The 27,597-nt window shown below is 44.4% G+C and overlaps 1 protein-coding gene across 2 annotated transcripts in view; it reads right to left on the bottom strand.

The window, feature by feature from the left end:
* Nucleotides 1-1,010: 1,010 nt before the first annotated feature.
* Nucleotides 1,011-27,597, bottom strand: part of LOC119457773 (calcium-independent protein kinase C) — a 45,060-nt gene continuing 18,473 nt past the window's right edge. The window contains exons 8-16 of one of the 2 annotated variants that reach the window (XM_037719467.2): nt 23,667-23,702; nt 20,573-20,675; nt 19,226-19,425; nt 17,007-17,180; nt 16,050-16,204; nt 15,802-15,940; nt 14,991-15,179; nt 13,010-13,156; nt 1,011-10,614 (exon numbers count right to left, since the gene is read on the bottom strand). In XM_037719467.2, the coding sequence (XP_037575395.1) occupies nt 10,435-10,614; nt 13,010-13,156; nt 14,991-15,179; nt 15,802-15,940; nt 16,050-16,204; nt 17,007-17,180; nt 19,226-19,425; nt 20,573-20,675; nt 23,667-23,702 (1,323 nt within the window). In that variant the 3' untranslated portion in view covers nt 1,011-10,434. The remainder of the gene's footprint in view (nt 10,615-13,009; nt 13,157-14,990; nt 15,180-15,801; nt 15,941-16,049; nt 16,205-17,006; nt 17,181-19,225; nt 19,426-20,572; nt 20,676-23,666; nt 23,703-27,597) is intronic. The other variant, XM_037719468.2, reaches the window with a different exon arrangement.

Here is a 27,597-nt window from a genome sequence, read left to right as displayed (position 1 = left end):
AGGAAGAAGACAACGATAACCACACACACCACGCCAGTTACAGTGCCAGGACAAAACGTGGGCATCTCTCGTCGACTAGCTTGTGTCCCGATTGACGCTCTGCATTCTGTTCTGCACGACATTGAGATCCCATTCTGGAACAACGGCTAAGAAAAATAAACAAAAGGCTGAAGGTGACGCGCTAACCATGCCTGGCAAGTAAACAAGCGCACGTGCGAGTTTCGTACTCTCGGAGTTCCCGGTGTCGTTGGGTTAGCGAGAGTGAACTGGCTCCACTGCACCACGGGGCAAGGTTTGAACAAGGTGTGAGGAGTGTGTCAAGTGCTGCCACGTTTACTTCTACATTGCCACTGCTGTTGCTGCTTACGCTCTGGGGAATCTAGGTAACCAACAAGTTGATTGTGCAGATCTAAAGGTGCATTTGCTCTAAGCTGCTGCATCTTGTTTTCTATACAAACACGCACACTCCACACATTGCGAGATAGAACAATGACTGGCGTGCCTATATGGTGCTATGTCACCTGTCTGACGGGTAAGGGGGCACCTTAAACGGCCCCCTCCAGTTGCATCCAGAGCCGACGGCATGCGGTGCTCTCCGGGACAGCTACGCTGCACCACTACCTCTGCGCAAAAAGCTGCGGTGGCGTGGGAGCACGATTCGGGACTGTATCTCAAGCCGAAACCACGGGAGCTGAAGCCGTACGGCTGGGGTAATGTGGGCAGAAGAAGGCCCGGCACTCGTGAAGATGGCGGGCTGCCTATGATTCGTTGCGGCACCAGTTTCTGTGCATATGGTGGTGAGAAGGAAATCCTTGCCCAGAAGCAAAGATAGTTTTCGGCAACTTTAGGCACGCCATCCCCGCTAGTGCGTCAATTAATCTTTGGCTGGAGGATAAACGAGGGGGGGGGGGGGGGGGGCATCGGAGAGCAACTAAGTCGCTGCTTGGGACCCCCCCTATGACAAATGGCAAATGCATGCGTCCACGTTGAAGACTGACGACTACCCTGCACTGACTGACATGCAACACTGCTGCCCACAAAGTATCACTTGCTCAGACGTTTTGCGAGAAACAAAATAAAGAGTAGCATAGAAAAGAACACTACAAGCAACCCTGCATAAAGAAAATGGCAACATGGAATAAAGTAAGTACCATGGCGAGACGAAAGAAAGCCGCGTATGAGCAAGCACAAACTAGAGAAATACCTAATTGTCGCAACCATCCTGTACACTTTTTACAAGGTGCTGAAATCTAAAAACGCACCCACGCTGTGCAACAAAGAAGAGTTCATTAGATAAAGCATTCTGCCATTCACTAGAAGCAAAACACACACACAAAAAAAGGATCTTCACTCATTATACACTAAAAGACCATGTCACTGAAACTCGAGATGCATCACCGCTGTTCGACTCACTCACAAATGAAGAAAATGATTAGTGAAGAACATTGTTGCGAGAACAATGGGTACAGCCTAGCTCACGTGCAACAAGTTTGTATTGTATCTGCATTTCAACGGCGTTATCACTGTCCCATTGCTATCCCTGACTCAATAAACGGCGATGTGGGCTGCCACACTGAGATACCACACATATAGAGCGGCACCTCAAGTGTGCTACGGCGCACATGACTAGAGCTGTCGCCAAACACGAGGCAGTGCTCCTACAACACTCACGCCAGAGATCTTCAGTCACGTCTGTTCCGAAACTCGACTTTGAATTACAGGTATAGTAGAAGGCGAAACTGCAGGCGTACAGTTGACTGACGTGTCACTAGTGAGCAACAAATTAATCTTCTTTGGTGCGTGCTTAGCTATACTTTTCAAAAAAAAAAAAAAGTGCTCAACATGCCAAATCCATCGGAAAAAGGACCACCAATTGCAAACTCGGTTTATTAGGTTTGTATGTTTAGGACTAGTGCAACATACGGAACACTCAATACTGTGTGCCGTTTAGTTCTTTAGACCTAAAGAAACAATGCGATTTAAGTTGCCCAGCTTGCTGGTGTTTGATTATGCTTACTGCTATTTTTTTCCTTAAGGGCAACTCTATTTGTCTTGTAATTCTTGGAAAGTCGTGCAATTTTGTAGCTGTTTTTTTTTTTTTTTGTTTACAGGTGGTATCAAGCCCCCATTGTACACTTTTGTACAATCGGGGTGCTTGTGTTCTAAAACATCGGTCGTACGGAGAGTCTCACAACTAGTATGACTGAAGAGCTACGAGTCGCGGTGGCTAAAAGCTTAACGGGTTGAGTGCGGCTATTGCTCTCAGCTAGATGTCAGCGAATAACAGTTTTTGAGACCGAATTAAACAGTGGCAGAACCAAATCGAATTCAATAGTTTTTGATTAACTAATGAACAGCGCTTTTCACCATTGCTATAAAACAATCTTCATATCCACAATGTTAGGAAGTTTCTGCCACTGCACTGCACATTATGAAGCATTGCTTATTTAAAACTACAAATTGAGCATTAGGAGCAAATAAGCAGTTTATTCGCAGACTTTGGACTCATTACTGAGGGCGAATGATAATTGTTTTGCCGAAAAGGTCTGGCTCCCTGAGCGATGTAGCCCGTTACACTATAAAACTTCGTGCATTTTGCATCCACTACAGCCGCGAGGATGAAATTTTTTGCATTCTTGCCCTAATTTTGTGCTTGACGCGCACAGTTAGCGATTTGAAATACAGTGGTGCCTCATAGAATGAACTTAATTCCTTTCGTGGGTGGGTTTGTTCCGTGGGACATGTCTTGCCACTGTTTCCTGTGGGACGCCTATTAATGCATTCCCTTAGTATAGTTATCGATGCGAGAATGCGAAGATTACAACATATTAAACAAAAAAATTACAATTTACCAAGGACAGAGGATGTTCGAGATCGATGGAGAAAGAGCTACTATATTTGCACCGGTGTTCACACCAATCTGCCCATTTAGAAACACTTCTCTGATAAGTCTGAGTACGCCTCCTTCAGCAAGATCAGGCGGAAAACACTGCTGTGAAAAACATTCTCCTGTCTTCATCCTGGTAACCTTTTTAAGAATCAGTGCAGAAGAACTGATCTAAAGTCATCTGGTTCTCCCTCGAGCAGTTTTGTGAAGGTGTGATGACAGCATCACATGGTTAGCCAAGGGAAAACGATGGTCCAGGAACACGGGAAGCCCAGGAAATGCACAGGCACGCCTACACGTGCATGCATCCGTTCTGCTCAGAGGAAGCCAATTTGCTCTGCGAGTTCAAAACTGCGAGGTAGCCTCGTTCACTCTACGAAATGTTTGCTCATTGAGGCACCACTGTATTCAAAGACCATTAGAAAAATATTCTTATTTACGAATAGTGACTATTCGGTTGGAGGACCAAACCAAATAGGACCAAATTCGATTCGTTATTTGAAGTTTTAGAATGTTCGCACATCCTTACTCTCAACCCGTGGAGCTTTCAGGAACTGGGATTGCTAAAGGAGCTCCACTTCAGCTATGTGTGTAATTATTCTGACAGCACTAAAATCTTTTTTGTGTCTACCACTTGCTCATTGGTGCTCAAATCCCAAGACAGGGGTGCACTCTGCAGAACAGCTTGCTTGCACAAGCGAACGCTTAGCAATGGCGAAGCGCTTCCTCAGCAGTGTTGGTAACTTGCCAAGAATGCCGTTAAATTTAGGAAGCTTTTATTCACTTAAACAATTACTTTGCCTTTTTGGAGACTTGGCGACTTCTTTAGTAGCACGTTTGGCGACTTAAATAGCCATAAAATTGCCCTGGTAAAACTCCTCAAGGGATTTTGGCTAAATTGAGTGCCGCTCACACATTTTATTCCAAGGGTTCCATTTGTAGCTACTTCTAAATACCCATCGATCTTATTGGTCAGCCATGTGGGTCAGCATCAAAGCTGCTTTTCTAGGCAAGCCACAATCTTGAGATCTGCCACAGTTTTAGTAAGATGGTGGTCATCTTCCCTTTTGAAATTCCGACTGTTGACTCGCCAGCGCATAATGCAATTTAAAGTTATAGTTTAAAAAAATAACGAAGCCATCTAGGCACAATTAAAACACAAAAAAGACAATTCTAATCAAGTAATCGCCATCACATAGCAACTTTTGACTGAAAATAAGCGTATCTAAGGTTGCATCATCTTAGACTTTATCTGAGAGAAAGTTAGAAACACTGTTCCTCGGTCAATCCAACAGAAACAAAAGTCCGTTGTCATCTATGGCCCCTGCACTAAAAGGCAACTTCAGCCAGCCAAGTGGGCTGTCTTCAACGCCGGTGTACAAACAACCTCAGTCGCTTATCTTCCTGTCACATGGAGCACGAGTGAAACAGCTGTCCACATGGCAGGCTGAATTCACTTTCTTGGGCACCTTGGTCGAAGACAAGGTTGATCAATTGCGATATTATACAAATAATTAGACTGCAGAATGCATACCCTATGCAAGATTCGAGTGCTAACAAACATTCAACGACTTCAAAGTAGCTGTTTTAAGGTTGTGACAACAAGTGTGCTGGTTGCTGTAACTGTACTGCACGATGGCACCTATACTTTTGACGAAGGCTGCACAAGGCATAGCGTAATATTTCAGACAGCAAAGTTGCAGTGAAGCGATCTCCCTGAACCCTGAGAGCTCAGGTAAGTGTCAATGAATGCTGTGGAGCATCTCTATAGAATGGAAACCTTCCCAAATCAGCAGCTAGAATTAATGACAAAAATACAAAGCAGGCTTCAGTGTGCAGATACAACCAGACTCAGAAGCAGGTGTCAGGTAATTATGCTTGGCAAATTAGGGCAAGCATCTTAATTTGAGCTTTGGTATGACCTCGGGATGAAAAAAATGGGCAAGCATCTCGCATTACAACTGAAGAGAAGGTTACTATCACTGGAGTGTCAAGGTGGAACCAAGAGCTGTGATTTATAGCATAAAAACACCTTTGCACACAGTGTTCACCGAACAGTAAGTCTTCTCACCATGGAAAACACGGGGAAGGCGGGAGATGGAAATTCAAGATGATGAACAAAATGAGAACAAGGTGAAAGCAGGAGCCAACGTTTCGACAAGTGGACTTGTCTTTTCCAAGGCTTTGAAAAAGACAAGTCCACTTGTCGACACGTTGGCTCCTGCTCTCACCTTGTCCTCGTTTTGCTCGTCTTATCACCATGGCGATATAAAGACAAGCACTGCAAAACATCTCTCCACACTGCCGCCTCACTCTCGTGAGAACAAAACTTTATAAAGCAAACTTCATGCACTGCAACGCAGTTGCTTGGATGGAGACAAAGTGGCCATTTTTACAAAAGCAAGCACGCTTTGCAGGTGCTGAACATGCACCACATTTGGATGCTGTCGTCTTTGACTGCACGCTCGACCCCACAACCGCAATTGATTTTAGCTGCGTTTTGTAACCATATAACTATAAAGAAAGGTCAATCCGTAAGCGAGTCAATTTCACGAAAGCCGCAGTGCACAGTCCTGTGCTTTCCAGGGTTGACAAAGTAGCAAGCCTTGTACAACAAGCATATTTATACTCAATATCCACACCTTGGCAAAACACATTGCTCAGTTTACGTATGTTCTCTATCTGCTCCACTCGCATACATGTAAAAAAAGAAAGAAAGATAGAAAAGAAAAAAAGAAAGGAATCCACTGAAAAGAAATAAGGCAGACAAAAGCAGTCATAAAGAAAAGTGACAGCAATGCCTCATCGACCAACAACAACTTACATTTACATTATGTACATGTGCACACAATGTGCACCAAACAGTTTGGCACTGTCTGATGCACTCGCTGATGTGTGCACGTGAGTATTTCGCTATGTGAAACGGCAGTCTTCTTTTACACCGAAAAAGAAAAAAAGAAAACTTGGAAGAAAAGATGCTCAGCCATCATAATTTACAATTTCCTCGATACAGAAACAAATGAGAAACAGTGTACACATGGACATGACAACTACTGCAACATAGCATTCAAAGCAAGCAGCTACTATAGTGATGTGGCATAAATGCTGAGAGTTGGAGGGGCACTACTGTTAAGAAAGACTGAAACAAACTATCATTATTTTAACGTAAATTCAATGCAATTAACCCCCACTACAGCAGCACTGCATCAAAACTTATCCCAATGAATCAGCGAACTCGCATTTACACGACTGACTGCGCGTCTGTAAATGGTTACAACCACTGGTTATAATGGGACACAAAAGGTGCCAATTCATGCTGTAATATCAGGCCAGTAAGATGTACCACACGTGAAATCAACGCAACTAAACAATACAGTTGTGCAGACACAGCTAGCTCATGTTAATTCGCTCTTCATCTGACACACGAAGAGAGTAGTTCAAACAACCCACATTAAAATTTACGGACATGCTTAAAATGCCACCTTTCATGGCTTTTACAAGGCAAATGAATTAAAAAGGTGGGTCGTGTAAACAGATGTCAAACTGACAAAAGTCGACTGTATGACGTGAGAACATAGAGAAACAGGTGTTCCTCAAAGTGCAGTTATAATGACACACAGACAATCAAATCGAGATTGCAGTTGAAATAGCTTGACAGTATGCGACAACCTCCTTAGCCGGCGAACTAATGAGAGGTTTGACAATAATTGCATGCACGGATGCTCGCAGAAGTTTTCGGAACAGTGAAAGCATGACAAAGTAAAGTTTCTAGCATGCATCAAACATACAGCCGAGAGCCAAGGCACACGCCTTATGCTCATGCACATAAGCTCCAGAATGCACATCTAGATTCTAGGCTACATACCTAGACTGCAACAGAACTAACTGTCAATGTGGCTCCCGCTTCCCAATAAATTCTGCAAGTGGCTGCACACAATGCAATAGCTGCTCAGCAGTGGTAACCGTTTAACGCAGGTATTGTGACACGTACATCAAGAACGCATGCGCTCAGCAAGTTTCTTTCCCTTTTTTTTATGATACAAGGCATAAGGAAAAAAAATTTACATTGATTCTGCAATATTACTTCACAAACAATGTGCCACTTTCCCAAAGAAATGATCATCAACCTCTTCGACAAGAACTGAAGTGGCTACAAGGTTTGCCTTCCAAGCGCCAAACATAAACAAAGCTTTGGTTACTTCATAAACGAGTCTAACGGTACTTTCGTTACGCTGCAGGCACAACATTGGTCTGCTCACAGCAACCAGAACGCTCACACTTGCCACACACACACGGTTACAGCAAATCTGGATCGGCCATCTGCTTTACGATGCAGGGAGTGAGGCTCAGTTTACCACATATCCAAGGGGGTGGGGGAAAAAAAAAACAATAACAATTCAGTACCAGAAACGCACAATGCAAGCAGTCTGCACGGTACTTAGTACTAACTTAAGCAAAGCACAATACCTCCATGCTCTTCAAAATAGCACAAAGTTGCCAGCAGGGCAAGACGAAATCTTTGGACAGTGCAAAACGCACGAGCTGTTCGATGCACCGCGGGGGCGCATCTGCCAGTGTAAAGAGGCTGAAATGTAAAGCCACTGGGCATGTATGGCTGAACTGGTGACGACAAATAATAAATACTGATGCAGAAGTCAATGGTCTACATGAAAGAAAAAAAAAAAAAAGAAACTAAACGAAAAACCTCGAACAGAGTGGAACACAACGTGGAACACAACATCGCGAGGGGCCCTCGAGTCACGAAAGAAAGAAAGAAAAAAAAGAAAAAAAAAATTGACACACGGGCAATGTGTTGATTCCGTAATCACAGCTATGCTGAGGCTATCATTGGAACGAGACACACATGTCGGACGACCCATGCAAGCTTTGTCCAAACAGCAGTGGCACAATGCTGCAAACACAAATTCCCTGCTTTGAACCATCATCTAAATGCGACGAAGCTGATGTGGTGCTAGTTACTCCTAGGTAGGATCAAGCCAAAGAACATCTCTGTCCTTGGGAACCTCTCATGCAACACGCGTAGTGGGACCGACAGACCAGTGGGACCAGACGTGCAGCTGGAAGTTACAGTGTGCCAAATGTTATGAAGGCACGAGCATCTATCTTTCTTTGGTGTGTCGTACACGCTCACTCACTGACGAACCGGGCCAATGTGCTACTTCGATACAAATGCTAGGTACAGCCTTCGTCAAAAAATGTGACAGGGAGTCTAGACCGAGTGTTGCTGTGTGCCAGCTACGTCATGTTGTGCCTGTCAGACATTCTGACGTTAGAAAATCAAAAAGGTTGAGAGTTCAACCCGCTCCCATAGGCAGCTGACAAGGCATCTTAGAGTCAGCTATGACCATGTGTGCAGTGGCTTTGTTTCTTTTGACAAAGGCTGTACGTACGAATTATTTTAGGAGCCGCTAACCTAATTTAAGTTGACTAGTAAGGTTGCCTGACAAGCCTATCACTGATTAAGCGTGCGCAATAGAAAGCCAATATTTCCTGACACAGAGAAGATTTCTAGACAAGCTAGAGGATGGAATATTTTCAGTGGGAAGAGGGCAAATTCCATTTACTTTGTTGTGGTGGGTGGCCTATTGCCATCCACAGAATAGCATCATCTCACCAACTGTGTGTTCGAAGGACCGGGAATCAACAATGCTCTTTACATACCTAGCATGTCTCACGGGTGGCAGACTCTCTTGCCCTTAAGCCATCCTAAACACATTCCCAAGGAACTTGCAGCCATTTATACCTGAAACACAGGTATTCACTGGCAGGTGATTACCCCACTTGCTACTGTTGCAAAGACTTAGATCCACTTGCTAAAATCTAGCAAGCACAACTTCCTAAGTGTAGCGTATACCACTTAATCGACAAGCAGAAGACCTGCACTCAAAGTGTACTCTTCTGCACAACCAAACTGTGGCCAAATAGCAAAGGCGCAGCTTCCATCTAAAGAAATATAAATAAAACAAGCTTGGCTCAGCCACTCAGTGCAATTTTAAATTGTATCAAGAACTGACAAATCTGGCCATTTCTCTGTGTTCCCTCACAGCCAATTCTACATTGACCGGCACGAGTGCTTGCTAAGAGAGCCTGGATCAGACGGGAAACGAGTTGATACTGTCAATTTCATGGCTCCAGGGAACAGCAGACGTGGGCCTTGACTGATGTGCAAGATTAGCCTGGTAGCAGTACCAACACGATGTGCTGAATTATGGATGGATGAAACAAAACAAAACAAATGAACAAAACAAACAAGACCTTCTCACCGCTGCTTGCAGACATAAAACGTGCACATCTAGCGAGATTGCCCCTCCTTTCCAAAGTCCATGGAAGTTGTAGAGAATAAATAAATAAATACTATGCATCATGAACACAGAGCAAAAACAAGTCGCGGCTAGCAATAAGGTTTGATGGAGTGACCTGACAGTAGAACGGTGGGAACAAGACATCGACACTGTGGTGTCAAGGAGAAAAGCAAAAGCAAAAATAAAACCTAGAAATGCATGTAATAAGATGCCTAATTAACCAACACTACACTATGTCCTTTCAGGAACATGGCCGCCTACAAGAAACGTTTTTACTGGAAACACACTGGCCGGAGATGACACCGAGTTGATGACAAACTATTCGAGGCTCCCCTCGAAACACAGAGATGTTGCGGAGGATGGAGAAGATGCACACATGCTTGATTTCAGACGACGAGCAAAGCAATGAAGAATACTTGCAGAGAAACCAAGGAGATGAAAAACAAAATAACTGTGAAAAGAGGCCAGCCTTTACGGCTCGGCCAGTCGTAGCAGCCCAGGGCACATGGCACTAAACAAGATCGGCTCTGGACTAGACTAGAAACGGGTGCCCGAGCGCCACCTTTTCCGCCTGCTGCTTCCGACCACGGTGCAGACGTCTTGCCCGGCAAACCCGGCTCACGTAACATTCTGGAGTTCAAAGGGCAGCGGGGAGGGGTAGTTCGAAGAGTGCCGCCGTGGCTTTAAACGGAAGAGCGATAAAACGGCACTACGACGAGACACGGCGAGATTTCGGCAGTGCGTCGACAGGTGTCTCGGCTACTAATTCGTCTACGTGGAAATGCCAACAGGGTCGGGGTCTGCGAATTGCCTGTCACAACCCCGCCCGAAGGCTACTACCGTCAGAGCTACACGGCCCGCCAAAATGTCGTCGTCGCTGCGTGCGAGAAAAGAAACCGCTTTAACTGAAGTCCGTGCATGACGGCAGCGACAGTGCCTCTATGGGAGGAGAAGAGGGTGCCACCAAGGGCGTGGCCTGGTGCGCGGCATACAGGGAAACACGGGGTTGGAAAAGAACCACCAGTCGGGGGAAAAAAAGAAAGAAGTAACGGAGGACAGAAACCGGGAGAAAGTGTGGGGTCGAGAGGAGAAAGGTCGAATGGGCCAGCCAGGCACTGCAGCCGCCAGAGGGAAGGCGGGAAAGGAACGGAGTGATGGTGGATGGTGTGTGCGCGCGCGCGGGGCGTGACTAGAAAGGGCGGCCCGTCACGTGCGGAGGAGGCACTATGTCGCGGGCCCGCCCTCGCCCGCAAACCTGGCCGGATTGAAGTCCTCGTTGACGAAGGAGAAGCCCTTGAACTCCTCTTGGTTAATGTTGCGCAACACTTCCGGGTTGACCGGTGTCAGCACCGGCTCTTCCTTGGTGAAGTCTTGGTCGAAGTTGTTCACGTCCCGCTTGGTTTTCTGCGCGGACAAGGAAAGTGGAGAGTGTGTGAAAGTGGGCTGGCAACTTTGGTACCAAAGGTACGCAAGCGCGTGCGCAAAAGCGTGGACACATAAATCGAGACGTTGAAGAGAACAGGAGATGCGCACCCTTTCAAAAACAACTTTTTATAGCTGATTATTTCTTTTGAATAACTACACCATTTCGCATATCCTACAGATGTATGTGAGACATTTATTTGCCTATTTGATAAGGGATTAACTTGATTGAGGCAGCAGGGGCTGGCCCTGGTGCATACATGGGGATGTTGGTACTCACTCATATGTTGCTGACAAAAAGTTTGAACAAAAGTTTATACCTCAGGACCACTTTCCAAATCTCTTATCTCTCAATGAGTCCTTCTGTTTCAAAGAGTAATAAACTAAATTGAATTGAACACTCCTGATAAATTGTGCACTACGCAGCCCGATTCATTTTTCTGTGCTCTGAACCATATCTAGGGCAACGAATTGCTAACATGACAGGCTAACCTCAAGGCTGCTGTATTTTCACGTATGTAGAAATGACATCCTTGAACTTATCGAAGTATGATTTGGGCAGGCCGCAATCATGCACAGCTTAGCTCTGGTCATTGGGATCTGCTGAGAAATGCAACTCCATGGCCAGGAATAATGAACCAATTCTATTACAATTGAGAGGAGAGAGCAGTTGTGCCGATGAGCAGCGGGTACAGAGGTAGTCAATAGAAGGCAGCAGTGCAAAGTGCTGCAGTTTGCAACCCGGAGACAGGATGGCGCCATGTGAAACAGAAGTGGAGCCATCTAGTTGTTGTAAACATGGCATGTGATGCCGTTAATGATCCCAGCACACTTCTATTCTTAATGATACCACTCCAACTCTACAATCGAACCTCGATACAACGAACACGGATATAACAAATTAGAGATATAGCACAGTAAATATAAAATTTGGTTGGTCATACTTTTTCAATAGAGAATTCTCCTGCTATAACGAAATCAAAAATGTGGGATCTGACACGACATCAGTTACAACTATACATCTACAGTTATACAGTTACAAACATCAGTTATAAAACATATACAATAGAATCTTGTTAATTCCAACTCCAAGGGGACTGGAAATTTATTCGAATAGAATGGAGTTCAAACTAAGGCGAGCCTAGAAGGATGGTGGCTTAAAGCGTGCCATTCTCCTGCGTGCCTAGTGTCCTAGTGGGGGGTGCAGGTGAGCGTGCAGTAATGCGATCAAGCACACGTTAGGGGGCTCCTTATTGCTCCTTTTAAGCCGGATGGGAAAGCAGGGCACACCCTGCTCTGCTTGCTCCGATTCGGTCTCGGCTCCCCGTGCGTCTTTCCTAGTCACAGTTATGGCACATGACATTACGGTAGCTAGCGACGCATCGAAAGAACCTTTGCCTTTGACCCCAACTTTGGTTGCAGAGTCCTGACAAAGTCTGCAACCTGATAAACTCCTGACAAAGTCCTGGTTAGGCCTAATGACCATGCAGTGCAGCCGGCAGAGTGGCTTGGTGACAAGCCGCCACAGGTAGCTCGCCGCCAATATGTTTGCACTCGTAGACCTTATCTCCAATCAAGCCCAAGATATCAGACACATGGGAAAGACTGATGGCCATAGTAGCAGAGCACGGATCCATGCATGGTCCTGTCTGTATACGAAAAGTCCGTGTCGATGGCACACTCATTTTTATGTTCATACTTGTAGACCTTATCGGCGAGTGAGTGAGAGACAATATGCGCGGGCTAGACTGATGGTCATAGTGAGGGAGTAGAGACCCACGGTTGGTCCTCTCTGTGTCTGAAAAGTCTGCTGGTGGCGTGCACTGTTTTGGCCAGCAGCTTGGCTTGGTTTGACTGCAGTCGGTAAGCCAATGTGCCGATCCCATGCAATAAAACCAACAGCATGGTTGTGTATTCGCAGGGGTATGTAATTTACTATTGTTTTTGTGCTCTATATCGGCACAGGAAGACGTCGACAGGTCATAAAAATGCACAGGAGACCCTTTGCTGGCCTGTTGGAGGCACCAACTTACGTTTCTTTCGCATAGTTCTAATGGCAATCTTTTTTCCGCCGACATCTGTGTGTATGCTTACAACAAAAATAGAACATAACGAAGGTATTTTTGTGTCTGATGCAACCTCGTTACAGTGAGGTTTAACTGCACTCCTTTTCATACTGCAATCACTTGGCCTGAGCACTGCCTCGCCTCGGTTACGTTATCACCAGAACCAGCTCCTCCGGTAATAGATAGCAGGAACAGAATCGAATCGAGCCTAGAAGAATGAATACATTATGCCAGGCCATTGTTGCTGGCAACCCAGACTGCATGACAGCTCGACAAAGCGTGGCATGTTTGCACGTGCACGGGATACTCACAATCTTGGGCTTGAAGGGCGGCTTGACTTTGCGGGCCTCCAGGGCTTCCCAGTCAATGTCCTTGAAGAAGGCGTGGCTCAGAATGGCCTGCTCACCCCCTTGTGACTCTACGCAGCCCAACCGCTTGGCAGGATTCTTGGTCATGAACTGCATGCCCGAATGTCAATCAATCAATCTTACTGAAAAAAGAACTGCTCTGCTGCAGGCAACATTTACTTGATTGGTATAGGCACAATGTGCATGTCGACTAAACATCCGAACTTACTGCAAGAAGCCCTCCCCTTCTTCACCCAGTTTTCTTCACGACTATGCAATACACCGTCGGCAAGGCTTGTGCAACTTTCTTGCCAACGTGGCCCAGACGATTTGGCTTCACTACAATGCTTCACCAAAATCTAACGTTCCTCACGGCAGCCTCAACACTGCAATAACGATTAAGGACACATCCAGGAATGTTTTATGGCTGTCGTCACAGGTGGCTTGTCATTCGAATCACTGTGTGCTGCAGCACTTTTGTCTCCGTTTTCTATATTTATTCCTATGTCCACTTGCTTTTCACTTGTATGTCGTTTACACGACATCACGATAAAGGCACAAGGTTTTATTCGTCACACATACCAATAAAGAAATAAGCAAATACCTCCTAAAAAATTACGAAGCGCTCATTCACACTCACCAATAACTGCTTCAGCTGTACACTCACTTAGAGTCACTAACGCTCGCACACGCACGACTCTAGTATTACTGTAATGTGGGTGAGTGCGCTAATGATAATGCCGAGCTATGAAGCTCACCAGTGCGACAATCACTCTTTGCATAACGTGCAACATTCCAGAAGACTTCTATGTCCTTTGTGTCTACAGCAGCTGCTGCTTTTACTAAAAGTTCTTGAAGGTTGTGTAAGGACTGGTCATCCATCATGAGCTGTGCCCATGACTACAGGACATTAGGGGTTCATAGGAAAGTTCCCCTTGCACACTGCGCATAATGACTGCACTTTCAGCCTTCCTGTGGCAGCTTGGACTTGATGAGACCTTGTAGATAGCTATGAGTGTGAATGCACTAGTGTTGGTTAAATTCACAAGAGGGTTCTTGTTGTGCTGGTCATTTCATCTTTACCATTGTGTCTTACATAGCATTTCCAGGCCTACAGCCTGGTAGATGTTTGATATGAACAGCTTCCGATTTGAACAGCACCAAGCAAGATGACAATGAAAAGACGAAAAGATGAACGCTACGCTGACTTCAAACAATATTAATTTGATCTTCCTTGCTCTGCTCTGGGCTGTACATATTAGAATATGTTCAAACAACAAGCTCGACTTCAAGCGCTATCCAGTTTCGACTAGAAAGCCATCTCTCACTTGTGAGCACTCGATCGCATCCACGTGCACTCATCAACACACATACTCTGTGGGGACACTCAACTATCCTGCATGCCCTGTTCTTTTCCTCACATGGCTCTCATGTCTGCTGGAATCCGGCTTCCCCACATAGCACATGCAGCACCAGTAGTCAGTAGTTGCACAGTATTAGAAGAAATGGCATGAGTGTTTCACTGCTAACGCCACCTCACGGTGCGCATACTTGGGTGCGACAGGAAAGAGCTTCCTTCTATTTGGCTGCGGGAACTCAATGCATGCAGATGGGACTGCGCACGCTCGACGGGGCACTTTGCGGGACCGTGCCGAGATAGAGAGAACAAATTTTATTCAAGAACCCCGGTCCAGGTTCGCCCCTTAAGGTGTCCTCAGGGCAAACCTGGACTTGTTCAACTCATATGCACCATGCACTAGCTTGCCTATTTTATAGAAAGTGCAATAAATGCCCTTTGGTTTGATTCCACTACTGTGTACTGCATCCTTTGTTCCAAGAGCACATTTGGGACCCCACAACTCATGGACTGGAACAATGCAGTACCACTAACACCCCCTGCATAGAACAAGAAAAGTACAATGTCATGCTAGACACCTGCACGCACCCCTTTGAGTATGGAAACGGCCTCCTTGCTTAGCCAGACCGGGTAGAGGACGTCGTCGTGCAGGATCGACTCAAAGAGGTCGTCCTCGTTGTCCGCCTCGAAGGGCGGCTGGCCCGCCATCATTTCGTACATGAGCACACCTAGCGCCCACCAGTCCACCGATGGGCCGTACTCCAACTCTTGCAGGATCTGCAGGAGACGAACACCACAGAGAAAACGGAATGAGGTAAGCACAGTTTTCTTGACAGCCTCCAGCCAAGAGCAAGAACGCTATTTTGGCCGCATACACTAGTGCAGATAGTAAATCTGAATGCCAGGCTAAATGCCCCATAAACTTTCAACTATGACTGTACAGCATTACAAACCAATGGTTTATTCAGGCAATATTAGAATGCAGAAACAAATCGTGGCTGATGGTATTATGAGGGTACTGCATTTGGTTTTATAGATGACTATATGTTCATCAACCAGTGTGAAAACATCAGATGTAGTTCAAACCATACTGCCATGATGTCTCACAGTACATGTTGCACCACTTTTGTCACAAGCACTTTGAAGCGCTACAAGTTCCGAGTGGCAGATTGAAATGTCACAAGCAGACGTAAGCAGTTGCAAATAATGTAAAATGCAAATCAATGGAGACTGCATTGTGAACTTTGTTTTACAAGCTCACTGGCATCACATCAGGTGGCATCACTGCTCAGAACCATCACTTTGCAGCTATAGTAACAGAGGGTTCCCCGAAGGTATGCAAATGCGGTGACTTTTCACAATGGCAGTCTGCAAAGTGCAAGAGGTTCCACGAACGTACCTCTGGAGCGATGTAGTCCGGTGTACCACAAAAGGTGGTCGTCGTGACGCCATCCTTGATGCCTTCCTTGCACATGCCAAAGTCTGCGATCTTGCAGTGACCGTCCGTGTCTAAGAGAATGTTGTCTAGTTTTAAATCCCTGCACAAGGAGTGAAGCATCAAAGTGTGAGTAGGCTCCCTAGAGCTCAGCAGCACAACGACAGTCATCGAGACACGACGGCGAGTAGAGAAACAAAATGGCAGCTCACCTATATATGACTCCATACTGATGTAGAAACATGAGGGCTAGCGTCACCTCGGCTGCATAGAATCGTGCTCGCGGCTCGTCAAACTTCCTCGCCTTCTGAATCTGGAACATCAGGTCTCCACCGTTGACATACTCCATGACGAAGAACAGCCGATCCTAGTGGAGAGAAAAGAGGAACGAAATGAGGACCTTCACGTTTAGACAATGCCATAACAAGTAAGGAGCCCTCAGCCAGCACTTCAGCGTAGACAAATGAGAGCAAACCTCCTGGGAACATCGTCTCTTCAGTGTTTTGCTCAGTGATTGCACCGACATCTACCTCAACGATCATTTCTGAATTTTGAATGCTGTTTTATTACAATGCTGAAGAAAGAGGAAAGGTGGTTAATAGCACTGCAATATTTTTCTGTATGTAGTCCTTTTTTTCTGTCACGAAATAATGCCTTTTCAAGTGTAAATGTTCTTTCTTTTTGTATTTATACAATGTACAAATATTCTGAGACATGCAGGAGAACAGAATTTGAGATGATTGATTGGCGCTGCTCTTTCAAATTTGATACAGATTATATTCCCATTTGGAAAACAAAGAAAAGTGCCAGGGTTGCATGCTTCATGGGTCAGTTTCCTGAAATGTTGCTTCATGCGTGAGCTCAATGGCTAAGCGGTCAAAAAAAAAAGGGCTATGAAGAAAGGAAATGCACAGTTCCTGCTATTTTCCTGCTGAACAATCCTTGAATGCATGGAAACAGTGCTGATTGCATTGGTGAGGTATCTCAGTATAAAATAGGGAAAGTTTTTTTAAAAATGATTGGTTGAGAATACAAAGACCCCTGTTTTCTTTCCTGGAAGGCTGGCACCACAAGAGCTTAATGACCACTGTGACATCTTTTGCACCATCAGCTGTGAATCGAGAAATCTAAGATGCGCCATTCTAATGAACACAAGGTGCAGAACCCACCTCAGTCTGAAAGCAGCAGTGGAGGGCTGTGAGGAACGGATGCTTGGCGGACAGCGTCAGAATGCGCTTCTCCGTCATGGTGCAGTCAACGTCGTCGTCTTGCAGGATGACATCTTTCTTGAGCACTTTCACAGCGTACACTTCTTCCGTGCCCTTGCGTTCGGCTAGCATGACCTGGGCAAGAAAAAGTCAGTGTGTCTCAAGCACCAAGGAACCCTTCCTGTGAAACCGTGCTAGCACCTGCAGAGACACTTGTCTTTCGCATACCCTGACATTGGTCTTCCCCGCATGACTCTCGTCTCCTAATGTTAGGCTTCCACGCATTACACACACAAAAGTGCGGGAGCAAGTGTTGTCGTTACATGTCTACAACAAGACATGCCACAAGCACTCCTACACTAGCGCCACCTGAAAAACATGGAAAGCTCAAGCACTAGAGGAAGTTCCTTATGGCTGTAGCTGTGGGATTTTAGTGCCTGCTTTGTAGCACTTGGCAATGAATTGCAAATCGCGTGGTTGCACACACCTCTTAACAGACACATCTACTGTCTTAATTGTGCATGCAAGTTCATCTATCTTAGAAGGCAAGGTCCCGGGTTGGATTCCAACTGAAATGCACGTCTTATCCTTTTTCCATATACGAGGTGTGTTCAAAAAGAAACCAAACTTTTGAAATAGCGCGCCAACCGGCAGAGGGAGCGCGCTGCGGCTACTGAGCGCATGTAGCGGCAGGTTTAGACAACAAACTGCCATTTGCCGTGTTTCGCTCTGACCGTTAGTTGGCGAGCTACAGCCGCTGAAGTGAGCACACGAACAAGCTGCCCTTCGGATTGGTGCCAAAATGACAATGAAGGAATTGGAAGAACAGCGTGTGTGTGTGAAGTTCTGCTACAAACTTGGGAAAACTTTCACAGAGACATTTCAGTTGCTTAGCCAAGCATACTGGGAAGACTGTATGAGTCGCGCGCAGTGCTATGATTGGTTCAAGCATTTTCAAGACGGAAGAATGTCGGTCGGTGACGATCAAAGCCTGGACGACCTTCCACATCCACAGATGATGACCACGTCGGAGAGTTCGAACTGTGATTCGTGGAAATTGTCGCTTGACTGTTCGAGAAGTCTCCGACGAAGTGGGTATCAGCGTAGGATCATGTCATGAAATTTTGAGCGGCAAACTTGGGATGCGTCGTGTCAGTGCAAAATTCGTGCAGTGTTTGTTGGCTGACAAACAGAAGCAGACCCGTGTTGAAATCAGCCAGGAACTGCTCGCTGCTGCCAATGACGATGAAAACTTTCTTAAGAACATCATAACAGGCAATGAGACATGGGTTTATGGCTATGATGTTGAAACGAAAGCGAGTGGCCAAAGGTTCTTCTCGACCAAAAATGAAGGTGATGTTGGTTGTGTTTTTTGATTGCAAAGGTATTGTCCATCAGGAATTTGTGTCACATGGTCAGATGGTAAACAAAGAAGGTTTCCAGGGAATCCTAGCACGCATGAGAGATTCTGTGCGCAGTAAGAGGCCTGAATTCTGGGAAAATCAGGCTTGGATTTTGCCTCATGACAATGCCCCGGCTCAGACGTCGCTGCTTGTCCTCAGCTACTTAGCGAAACACCACACTCCTGTTGTGCCCCACCCACCATATTCTGCGGGCCTAGCCCCAGTAGACTTTTTTCTATTCCCCAAGCTGAAAACCACCTTGAAAGGACGCCGTTTCCAAACCGTAGAGGAGATCCAGGACAATGCGAGAAGAGACCTGCATGCCATTCCAGAAAGTGCGTTTCAGGAGGCTTTCCAAAAATGGAAGAAAAGATGGGAAGGAGTGCATTGCCAGCAGAGGGGACTACGTTGAAGGGGACAGCACTAGTGTTATACAGCACTGGTGTCAGGGGCCAGCAAAGATGTTATAGCAAAAGCTCGTTTTTTTTTTTTTTTTTTTTTGTTTTTAACACACCTCGTAGACTTCTTAACCCCTGTCATGTTGACATGATAATGATCACTGGTGTGAAGCTGCAACTACAGCAACAACCTACAAAAGTGGTGTATGCTGACATTATGAACGCAGTTACGAGGTCCGTATGACAGAGGTTGCTTGGATAAAAATAAACACAGCCGTGACAATAATAACAACGTAAAAGAATTGAGCGCAGTGCTACAGCAAGTGAACGCTATCAGTGCAGAAAACAGCCCACCGCAAGCATGATTTGGCGAGCGCACCTTTCCGAAGCTGCCCTTGCCGAGCACCTTGATGAAGAGGAAGTCCTCCAACCCAAACTTGCGCGGCCGCCGGCTGTCGCGGCTGCTCGGTGTGGGAGAGAATTTCTCGACAGGCTCGCCGCCCGTGTCTGGCACCTGAAGTGACAGCTGCCCGTACGAGTCGGTCAGCGACAGCATGTCGTAGGCCCCAAAGCTCATGCCTGCAAGAGAGACACCCCATTCCCGAACGTAAATGGCGTGTTCTCAACTGTTGTTCGCTACGATGACACACAAGGCAAGAACAGAGAAAGAGAGAGAAAAAAAAAACTATATTCACTTTACAGAGTCTTATTTTAGTCTCGCACTGATCACGTGCAGAGGTTGGATGTTTGCAAATGCAGAACTAAAACTCATTCTAAAACTCATTCCGAGTCCTTTATTCCAAGAACATGCAATGACTGGAAACACCTGCCTCAAAATGTAGTGTTTCTTACTGATCCCTCCCGTTTAAAGATTGCATGCACTGATTTGCTCATGATTAATTATCTTCTATGTGTTCTTGTGTTACAATTTGTCATGTCATACACTGAGTTATATTCTGACTTGGTGGACCAAGCCAGGTCCACCCAGCTTTGAAGGATATTAACATTTTACACACATGGCAAACAATATTTTACTCAAGTATACATGAATTATGACTATTGGTGCATTATAGCCAGGCATGACTGCTGTGCCACAAAACACTAACTAGCTAACTAACTAACTAACTAACTAACTAACTAACTAACTAACTAACTAACTAACTAACCAACCAACCAACCAACCAACCAACCAACCAACCAACCAACCAACCAACCAACCAACCAACCAACCAACTAATAAACTAATAACTGTACCAAGTACATCCAGCATCACATGGAAGCCCTCAATCAAAAGTATGACCCATGCACGTCATTTTGCTTCTCATTGTTCCCATCTTGTGCAGCATGCTAAGCACGCTGCCATGAAAACCTCTCCGGTTTTCATTAAAGTGCCTCTCGCTCTTCGAGTTTTGTACATTTGCGCAAAATGCATAATTAACTACAAAATACCAATAATAATAACGATAATGACAACAGACAGAGCAATATAATAATAATAAGCCACGAAGAGTGGAGGCGAGACACACAAGAACAAGCAACCGCCTCTTCTATTCATGTCTCGTTCTTGCGCTTGTTACTCTATCGTTATGTACCAACAAGCTCAAACTGCTCTCACTAATAATAATAGGAAGTTTTAGGTTGCAAATGAACGCAAGAAACGCTTGGGTGCGCTATTTCTAAAACGCCCTAAAAATAGAAAGAAAGAAAGGAAAGTTTGTCCGCTTACCCGGCACACCCTTCTCCTCATCCGCAGTGGCCGGCAGGGGGGACGTGTGTGATCTTTCGGACACGGACTGCGTCAACTTGTTGGGAGATTCACTGATGGAGGTCTGTGTTGGGGCAGCACACGCACACAGGAGAAGAAGAAGGAAAAAAAACAAAACAAAAAGAACAATGGACCAGCATTGGCTTACACTTCGCCATTCGAGTTTTCTTTTCTTTCTTCATTTTTTTATATATATATTCTGGTGCATGCTCCCTACAAACCTGCATTGTATTATTGTCGCAAGTGGTTGCTAAAACATTGCAGAAGTTTTTCGACTAATGTGGAACAGGTTTTACACCTAAGGGCAGTGCACTCAACTAGACTTCCATGCATGCTGAACATGCCCGAGTGCATAAATGGTGCTGAAGTGATGCTGAAATTGATGGCCTACAAATCGCACTGAGCAAAATCGTACCCCCCCCCCCCCCCCCCTTTTGATTCCTCACGCTGCAACACTTTATACATGCGCTTATTTTCAGTGACCGAATTTCCCAGTCAGCAGACTAGTCAGCAGACTAGATTGCACAAAACCACTACAGCCATACCACATTACATATCCTTTCTCATTATTATACCTTTTGACAACTGCTGCCAAAATAAAAAAAAGGACGTCAACCAAAAAGGCAATGTTAACAAATGTTGACTGATGTTTTCACTTCCATGAAAGCGGTAGTGTGCAATGCTTCCATACGGATGCCAAAGATGTCTTTTAAAACTTGTAATTAATGCCTCTTTAGTTCCCTTCCTGAACCTTCCTGCTTTTAATTTGACAAGTATTTAGTACCTGACTAGACAAGGTGTTCATCAACCATCATTTGTACCGTTCAATGGCTTCCTGCCTTTTTCTCTTTCCACGTGATAATGTTTATAACTGTAGAAGCTGAACTATCCTTGTAATCAATGCCCAGCTTATGAACAACATACAATTGCAGTTTTTAAGCTGTCCTGTCTGTAGAACACCGGCATTATGCAAGACAAAAGGAGGCCGAACTGAAATAAAGCAATTCAGAACAAAACTAAGAATTGTGTCATGTTCTTTCTCCTTTATTAACCGTTTTTAATAAAATGGGCAAAAGCAGCCACATAGAGATATAAGCCAATACGACAAGGAGAAGCAATTCTGTACGCTGAGGCTCAATAAGCAAAACTTATAAAGGCATTTTACACATGTTCAAAAAGCAAGACGAGACAGAAGCAAAGCTGAAATTAGGATTTTGTAAAGTACTGTGATACCTCTTCAAAATAAAATGAGCCCCACACCTTACTCCTTTCTCATATTTAACAATTTTCGCTGCTGTGGCACTGCTAAGCTGTTAATTTCTAAAACTGCTATTATTAGCAAGTGTGCTCTATATTTAAGAGGATCAACCATGGAAACCTTCACATATAAACAAGTCAATTTACTGTCAATTTATAAGTTGTACCCACAGTTTCAGGTACCCCTTTGCAAACATGGGCTATGCTGACTGGTACAGTTGTCTATACAGGGCATTCTACAAAGGTATCCCCAATATTTTGGGGTATTTTTTGAAGCATAAAAATATTTTTTATCCCTATCTTCTGCAGAGGGTCACAGTGAAATTCGTATTTTAATAGTGCATACTATTCAAAAGCACATCAGTGACACACATTTTTACACTTTCTTGGCAATTTATTAAAATTCTGCATTACTGCTAAATTTGGAGTCTCATTCTTGAATCCACAGGCAGCTCTATGCGTCGAGTGATGTAGTAGCTGGCTTTCAAATACCAAATTGTTGCATAAACAGGAGCGCCAAGTTTACCTGACACTTTTGGCTAATTCACTAACTCATTTTAGCTCAAATTTCCCACAAAGGTGGCATTTCACACAAAAGTGGTGTGCTGTTTAATACCCTTGGGATGAAAAGTTGGGCTTGCTGGTTGTTCGTGCCTATGGGTACAGCGCGAGGAAAACAAGACGGACAAGACAGAACCATGTGCCTCTAGTCCTGTCCGTCCTGTACTTCTAGTTCTGTACTACAGTCTTTAATACCGTGTTTGAGCACATTACTTGCTTGTTTTGTCCACAATAGTTCTGAAATATGCACTGTCGCAGACAGTGCATATCAGGGATAGAAGAAAAAAGCTTCAATTTCGCATCAACAGAACGGTGGCAATATCTGCAAATGTTAAGGCAAAACATATGCGACACGTTTCAATATTACGGTGGAAGATGGCGCCACTGTTCCGTTTCATCAAAATCTGCATTTTTCGTTTGATGCAGTTTGCTATGATGCATACTTCTGGCTCATTCTGGATGGGGAAGGTATGTAGTGGAACCACCAAAGATGGTATTAAACTGCATGCACCGCAAAAAATTCTACCTCTGCGTGATTGCGAATGAGCCAATGATTTAGCTGCAAGGGTTGTGTTTACGAGGCACTCCGACTTATGCAACATTTATTAAGCTCCTCGGTAATTACTGATACAAAGAGTTGCTTAAGATAAGTCTTTCTAGTCCACTTCCTTCCAGTAGATGCTGAAGTTGCCCGATAATGAAATTACACCTCCGGAATCGTCAAGTAGTTTGGCAAAGGGCAGTGAATTCTCCCATTGAGAGGCGTTGCTATTCAATACTTGGTGAAGCTGAATAAGAGATCAGAGTTAAGGTGCGATTGCGAACATGGCCGTAAGCACGCCATAACTATCCCTGACCAGAGAGAGACTTAACCAGGTAAACTACGAAGGAACCTAAAGGCTTCATTTTCAACACCTGGATGGTCCATTAGAAGCTAGTGCATGTACCCAAAAGAAGCGCAGGCATATCTGAAGCAATGTCTTCTTTGTCTTATCTTTTAGGCTTTTGGGCACTATGGTGAGTACAAAGCTGCTGAAGAATCTGTGAGCTACTGGTGCATCAAGGGTGACTGTGGAGTGCACGTTTCACAGTAACATCACTCCCTGGGCATTGCACAAAAATGAATGCAGCACTGCACAGAGTGCTGAAGAAGTGAGCGAGTGATGTATGTGCAACTATGGTGGGAGAGTGAGATATAAGAGGTGATATAAAGAGAGATATAAAAAGGGATATGCACCTGGTTATATATCTCTTGGGTGAGGGATATTCCTTGCTGAAGAGTGGACACAAGACAGGGCAGGGTCGAGGCAGGAAGGAAAAAAAATAATAAAAAAGACGAGACAACAATGCTGTGAACGACCAATCGCACACACAATCACGCATGGCAAGAAAGCGCAATCTTCGCAGACGAAAAACAAAAATACCCGAGTGTACAATGTGTTTGCAAAATAAAAAATATTAAATAAATAAATAGAAGAGGGGGAAAAAAAATCCGAGCGACAAAGAACTCCCTTTAAGAAGAACACAGAAGGACTTTGGAAATCTATTGATCTTATCAGACGAACATAATCTTCACATAGATTCACGAAGTCTGCAGGAACTAAATAAGGGCACTCAAACTGCTTGGCTTAATGAAGAAATTGTCCCGGCAGAGCTCATCTTTAAGGGAGTCTTCTGTATGTTCTTGAGAAAAAAATTATTAAAAAAAACTAAAGCAATAGGAAGGCCAAATTGCAAACGTGCCAACAAACATGCATGAACGATAAGCTCCACGAAGCTAGCAATCCCACAAAGAGGTGCGGTCACAGCAAGCGTGAAATCATCGTGCACACACAAAAATTGGTCAATATTGTGCAGAACTATGTAACACTAAAAGTATGCAGGCGAATGCATACTCAGGGCATTTGCTCTGTTTCCCACTGACCAACTAGCTTGAGCTGCTACCCTGGTCGTTAACATAGCCTCACAATATACAGCAGGCCAAGCCTGAAAGCAGCACTGTGAATATACTTGGTGGTTAATTTCACTGTCTCGACCACCAAAGTTCAATTTCTATACCATTACTAAATATATATATTTTTCACAATTTGTAGCTTTTTCAAGAAAAGAAAGAAGAAGGTACAGAATCGACGTAATAGTTCAGCGGAAACCCGCTAGGTGGAGAGGAAATTGAGGCATCTACCCCTTGGGTTGTGTTTCCTTTGTAGCAATTGCTACAATTGGGTGGATGTCTCAATTTCCATGTTAGGTACAGGATCCTAGCATTCAATTAAAATTAGTTAATGTGGTTCGACACTGACTGCACCCAGAGATGCGAGGCACTAGTACTTGCAGTAGAGCAAACATCCTTTCTGATACAAGATTCATAAAAAGCTTTACAAAAGCACAATAGCTAACAATGTATAATCTGCAGTGGCAATGATTACTTGAAGCTGCAAGCACAGTGGCACATCCCGCAAACCCAGGCAAGCACGACACAATGCAATCAGGCTTGGGCTGGCAACCCAAAACACGAGAAGGCCCAAAAGTAAAGGAAGTATTTAATGTCTAAATTGCATGCATAATAAAGCTGACGATCGTGCAAAAAGTTAGCACGCATTGGCAGTGCTCTCCGGTGCTACAGCAAAGCACTCAAAGTAACAGTTGCGTGCCCACCAACTTTGCAGTTCTGCAGCCTAGATGAACTTACATAGATAAGCCATTTGTCTTTGTTAAGAATGGGAAGTTTCTGAAACATTCTGGAATTAAGTAACATATCGATGGTACTAAAAGCAACGCCACCTAGACTACACAATGCTAGTAATTATGTGTTGTGACATATGCCTATATTAGCGCCCCAGTGCTGCACAGTAATTTATGAACAGACCTGTTGCAAGAAGCAAACTTGCAGTTTTTTTTTGCAATCTGAACAACTCAACACGCAGAAAGCATATCTGCGATTATGTTGCTTGGAGGATACAGAACTGGTAAGAGGTACTATACTCACGAAATGAAACGTGACAGTAAAATTTTGAAGTAGAATACCTAATTAGTGCAATTACTCGAGAGTGCGATGTCCAGCCGCTGTGCATCTAGTCACCTAAAAGGTAGCATGACCTCTGAACAGAACGTAAGAGCTAAAACTACACTGATGTAGCACAAAATTGGGACGACAGCAATGGCAGTACATGTATTACTTAGGGCTAGATTGCTGCATTTCAATCCATGAGGATAGCACATTCCTCATTCTTGTCAGGCAAGCAGGAGCCTTCATCAGAGCAACTAAGCGGTGAACTGCCGCCCAAGCAAAGGAACAGAGTTCGAGAGTAACAAAAGGCAATAATAAACGGTGTCCTTTTGGCAAGCAAGGCATGCAGCAATGCAGGAAACAAACATGGCAACCAAAACTTACGTCATAACACACATAATGCAACAATGACACACACGCCAGAATGTATGCTGGGAACAAGAGACAATGTACAAAACACAAGGAAGATTTAGCAAGCACCCTCACCTAGCTGATTCTAGATAACTTTTGACACATGTAAGAACAAGAGATAATGCTCTTGAATTTTTGCATTTTTAAAGATCACAACGAAATTGCTCCACTCTTTTTCTGGGGTGCAGTAAAGCTTATTACTGCACTCAAAACTGGAAGCTAATGTTTGCACTGCAAGATAATGTGTAGGCAGCCTCTTAAGGACAGGCCTCCTCAATTCTGGCATAACTGGCAACTTATCAAAGCATAATGCTGAAAGAGAAATAGCAGGCCTTTCACGCCTTCTTCAAAAGTTTCGGAAACTAGATGCGAGCTGAGCCAAAAAAAAAAAAAAATCATCTTTGCACAGGATGAATAGTGGAATGAAGACTCATGTTTTTTTAGCCATCTTGTAAACATACTGCACTGTACTGCTTATGTGAGCCACTCATGTTTTTCAAGAAAAGGCAGCATTTTTCTTTTCTTTTTTACCTATTTATTAAATGCAAGGAAAGAAGGAAAAAAAAAAAATGGTTAAGCAATTCATTCGTTCATATAGCTTGCTTGACTATCATAACCGCGCACTAAAAATCTGGCAGGCTTTTACAATGGATCGCCAAAATCAAATGTCACGATAAGGTGAAGTTTGGAAGCCAGAATTCTAAATAACAAAAATCAAAAGCTCAAACAACATTGCAAGCCGTAGACAGGCATGCACTCTCAATGTTGTGTGTTGTGATGCAGCCTTCCCTTCCGTGCTAGGGGCCTTTCACAAAACAGCAATGAATCTGATGACTGCTAAGATATTAGTGAATTTTCATTGCAATAGCAATTATTTTCGGTTAAGTAGGTCACACCACTAAGGCACAAGTATCTAGAGCTACAGCAGTGATTGAACTATTTGTCAATCTATGGACACTACCATAAAACCACAAAACATGGTGAAGTACACCTCCGGCACCTGTGATAACATACAGCATAGTTTTAATCTGATGTAGTCATTACAAATATTATGCATTACCACTAGCCATTCATTACCATTACTGCTATAATAATGGAGTAGTGGAGACAAATGGCCACACTGCTGCAGGTGACAGCACGTAGTGATGCTGTGTTTGAACAAACTTGGACAGATCCCTGTTGGCAATGAACCACGTTCTACTAAGTTTCTAACTTGAAGATGTTGGCACCAACATTTTGCGAATTTATCTATTGCTTTTTTTTTATTGCCTTTGACAAGAAGAGCCATGCAACACAAGAATGTTTTCAACATAATTCAGTTGACGACTGTGTCACGATGCTGTTTGGTACTACACTAACACTAATACGTAAAAGCCAGTCTCAAAGCCCATATTGTTGTGCTCTTGTGCGTCATGACAGGCACTCACTTATCATGGAGATCGGTACTCAAATTATGAAAGTTTTCCCTTCATTACTTAAACCCATTCACTGCGGGAGCTTTCTTTAAGGTTGTTATTCCTGTGTGGTATGACCCATCGGTACGCTATGTACCACATGTCTCTGTTGTACCGTTGCGACCAGCTGGTAGATCACAAGCAGTCCACCAAGCCTCTGCACGTATAGACGCTCTTCATGCCAAGCTAAGCCAAGTTCAGCTAAACAATACTCACTTACCTTGATTTTTTAGAAGTACTTAATGTTTGCAATACAGGACCAACCTACATTAAATACTAGCTGCTGAACAGCAGAC

This window comes from Dermacentor silvarum, chromosome 7 (assembly GCF_013339745.2).
Source record: "Dermacentor silvarum isolate Dsil-2018 chromosome 7, BIME_Dsil_1.4, whole genome shotgun sequence".
Classification (NCBI taxonomy): Eukaryota; Metazoa; Arthropoda; class Arachnida; order Ixodida; family Ixodidae; genus Dermacentor; species Dermacentor silvarum.
This window is presented reverse-complemented; position numbering and strand designations above follow the sequence as displayed.